This window comes from Vitis vinifera, chromosome 4, assembly GCF_030704535.1.
Source record: "Vitis vinifera cultivar Pinot Noir 40024 chromosome 4, ASM3070453v1".
Taxonomy (NCBI): Eukaryota; Viridiplantae; Streptophyta; class Magnoliopsida; order Vitales; family Vitaceae; genus Vitis; species Vitis vinifera.
In genome coordinates, this window is record NC_081808.1 from 6224549 (window position 1) to 6226736 (window position 2188).

Consider the following 2188-nt stretch of genomic DNA (forward strand, 5'->3'; position numbering starts at 1 on the left):
TTTTTTTAAAAATAAATTATACCAAGAAATTAAAATACATCCTACTAGGGGATGAATTGAAATCTTATTTGTAAATGGAATTTTTTTTTTTTTTTTTGCAATTATTCTTGATTTCAATCCTATTCTCATTTAAGTAGTCCAAATATGAGAATGGATGAAAAAATGAATCAAATGTTCATTTCCACTTCTCATTTTCAACATGACTAGTTATATTTCTGTCTTGGTAGATAGATTCCTATGAAAATTATCTTAATAAAGAAAGGTTTGGAAATTAAATTGAAATACAAATGAAAATTAATTTACCCTAATAACTAATAATAAAAGATAAATAATGGAGACAATATTGTAAACCCTAATTTGAAGAAGGGTGTTTGCCAGAGTGGAAAGCGCTGGAAAGGACTTGTTAAGTAGCTCATCTTAATGAGGATATGAACGTACCTTCGTCTGCTTATGCCTTTTTTACACTATAGAATCAGTGGGACTCTGTGAAATAGAGAGAAAGAGGGATATTTTGGCTTTCAGGTTACGCTCATTTCTCTGAGTTTTGTTCGCCTTGCAGGTGACTCTTCTGTAATGGCGGTTTTTCATCAACTTTATTTGATGGTTTTTTTTTTTCCTTTTTTTTGTTTCCTTTTTTTTTTTTTTTTTTTTGTTATATCTGAAACCATCCCTTGCAGATTATCATTTCTTCTGACGATATCAGAGCAAAATTAATAAAATAAAATGGTTTTGATAGCATTTTTATGCCCTTTCTGAATCATTTAAAGTCTTAGACCTGTTTATTTTTCGGGCGTCTACTGATTGTGGTTCTGGTGGAGATTTCTTCAGACAGGACTATTGCTCAAGATGTCTTATCCCCGTAAAGATTGTGTTGCCATGATCTTGAAATTCCTTGAAGACAAAAATTTCGAAGAGACTGCTCATACGTAGGTTCTTCTTCTTCTTCTTCTTCTTCTTCTTCTTCTTCTTCTTCTTCTTCTTCTTCTTCTTCTGGAAGTTCTGAAGAGGAAGACCTAAAACAATATTCTTCTTCTTGTCTGCCTCCCACCCACATGATTTTTCTCAATTTTTGACAGGCTTGAGCGGGAATCTGGCCTTTTCTTTAACTTGGAATATTTTGAAGAGCTAGCACTGAATGGGGAATGGAATGAAGCTGAAAAATATATGTCTGGCTTCACCAAAATAGAGGATAACAAGTTCTCTACTAAGATCTACTTTGAAATGAGGAAACAGAAATACCTGGAGACATTGGACAAGTTATAATCAATAACCTATGTGATTTTCCATGTGTTCCTCTTCCTTTTTCTGCTCATCTTAGGGACATGAGTTTCTGACATGCATATATGGTTTTTATTTTGCTAGGCGTGAACATGACAAGGCTGTAGAGATTCTTAGTAATGATCTCAAAGTCTTTGCCCAATACAACAGTGAATTGTACAAGGAAATGGCCCTACTAATTACAGTAGATGATTTCAGGTATGAGCTCTAAGCCAATGTTGTGATTTCAAGAATGGAGACATATGTGTGCTCAGATGGGATTCAGTAATGGTGAAATTTTTGTAATTTTGCAGGAAACATGCCTCTCTGACCAAGTATGGGGATACAAGGTCTGCAAGAGCTTCTATTTTCAGAGAAATTAAGAAGGGTATAGAGGCAAATCCTGTTTTCCAGGGAAAATTTAGAGTTCCTGCTGTGGCTGCTCGTGTCGGCCAGTGGAGTCTCCAAATGTCTAATCTGCAGATATGATCTTCTGCAAGCCTTTCATATTTGTTGTGAGTTTCGGACCTTTGGGTTTCCTAGCTAGCTAGGTTTTTCTATGTCGATTTCATCAGGAAAAGGACTGGTGCTTGCTTGTGGGGTGTGCTTCTCATCACATGAACATCCTATCTCTCACAGAGGACTGTTCATTTTACATGAAATATCGAGACGTTTGCAATGGTAACCATTGTTTTTAATTTTCAAAAATTATATATGAGTTAGGGTAGTCCAGCCAAGTAGGGTTGAAAAAGGAAGAAACTGAAGTTAAATCATGTTAACACAATATAGACGTGAGCTAAAATAAAGAAAGAAAAAATATTTTAATGTGGTTTTGCTGATCAATGTGATCCTTATCTCCATGTATCAACACTCAAAAATCGACTAATCAAATGAAGATGAAAAGTTATAACAGTAAAGGTTTTCTTTTTCT

At 34.6% G+C, this 2188-nt stretch overlaps 1 protein-coding gene across 1 annotated transcript; it reads left to right on the top strand.

Annotated features, from left to right (window-relative positions):
- The first annotated feature begins 485 nt into the window (after positions 1 to 485).
- LOC100853413 (topless-related protein 2) lies at positions 486 to 1942 on the top strand. The gene is made up of 5 exons (XM_003631750.3): positions 486 to 559; positions 829 to 926; positions 1077 to 1256; positions 1363 to 1476; positions 1572 to 1942. Exons 2-5 carry the CDS (start codon positions 847 to 849, stop codon positions 1744 to 1746), a joined length of 549 nt encoding a protein of 182 aa, XP_003631798.1. The 5' UTR covers positions 486 to 559; positions 829 to 846; the 3' UTR covers positions 1747 to 1942.
- Positions 1943 to 2188: the final 246 nt, after the last annotated feature.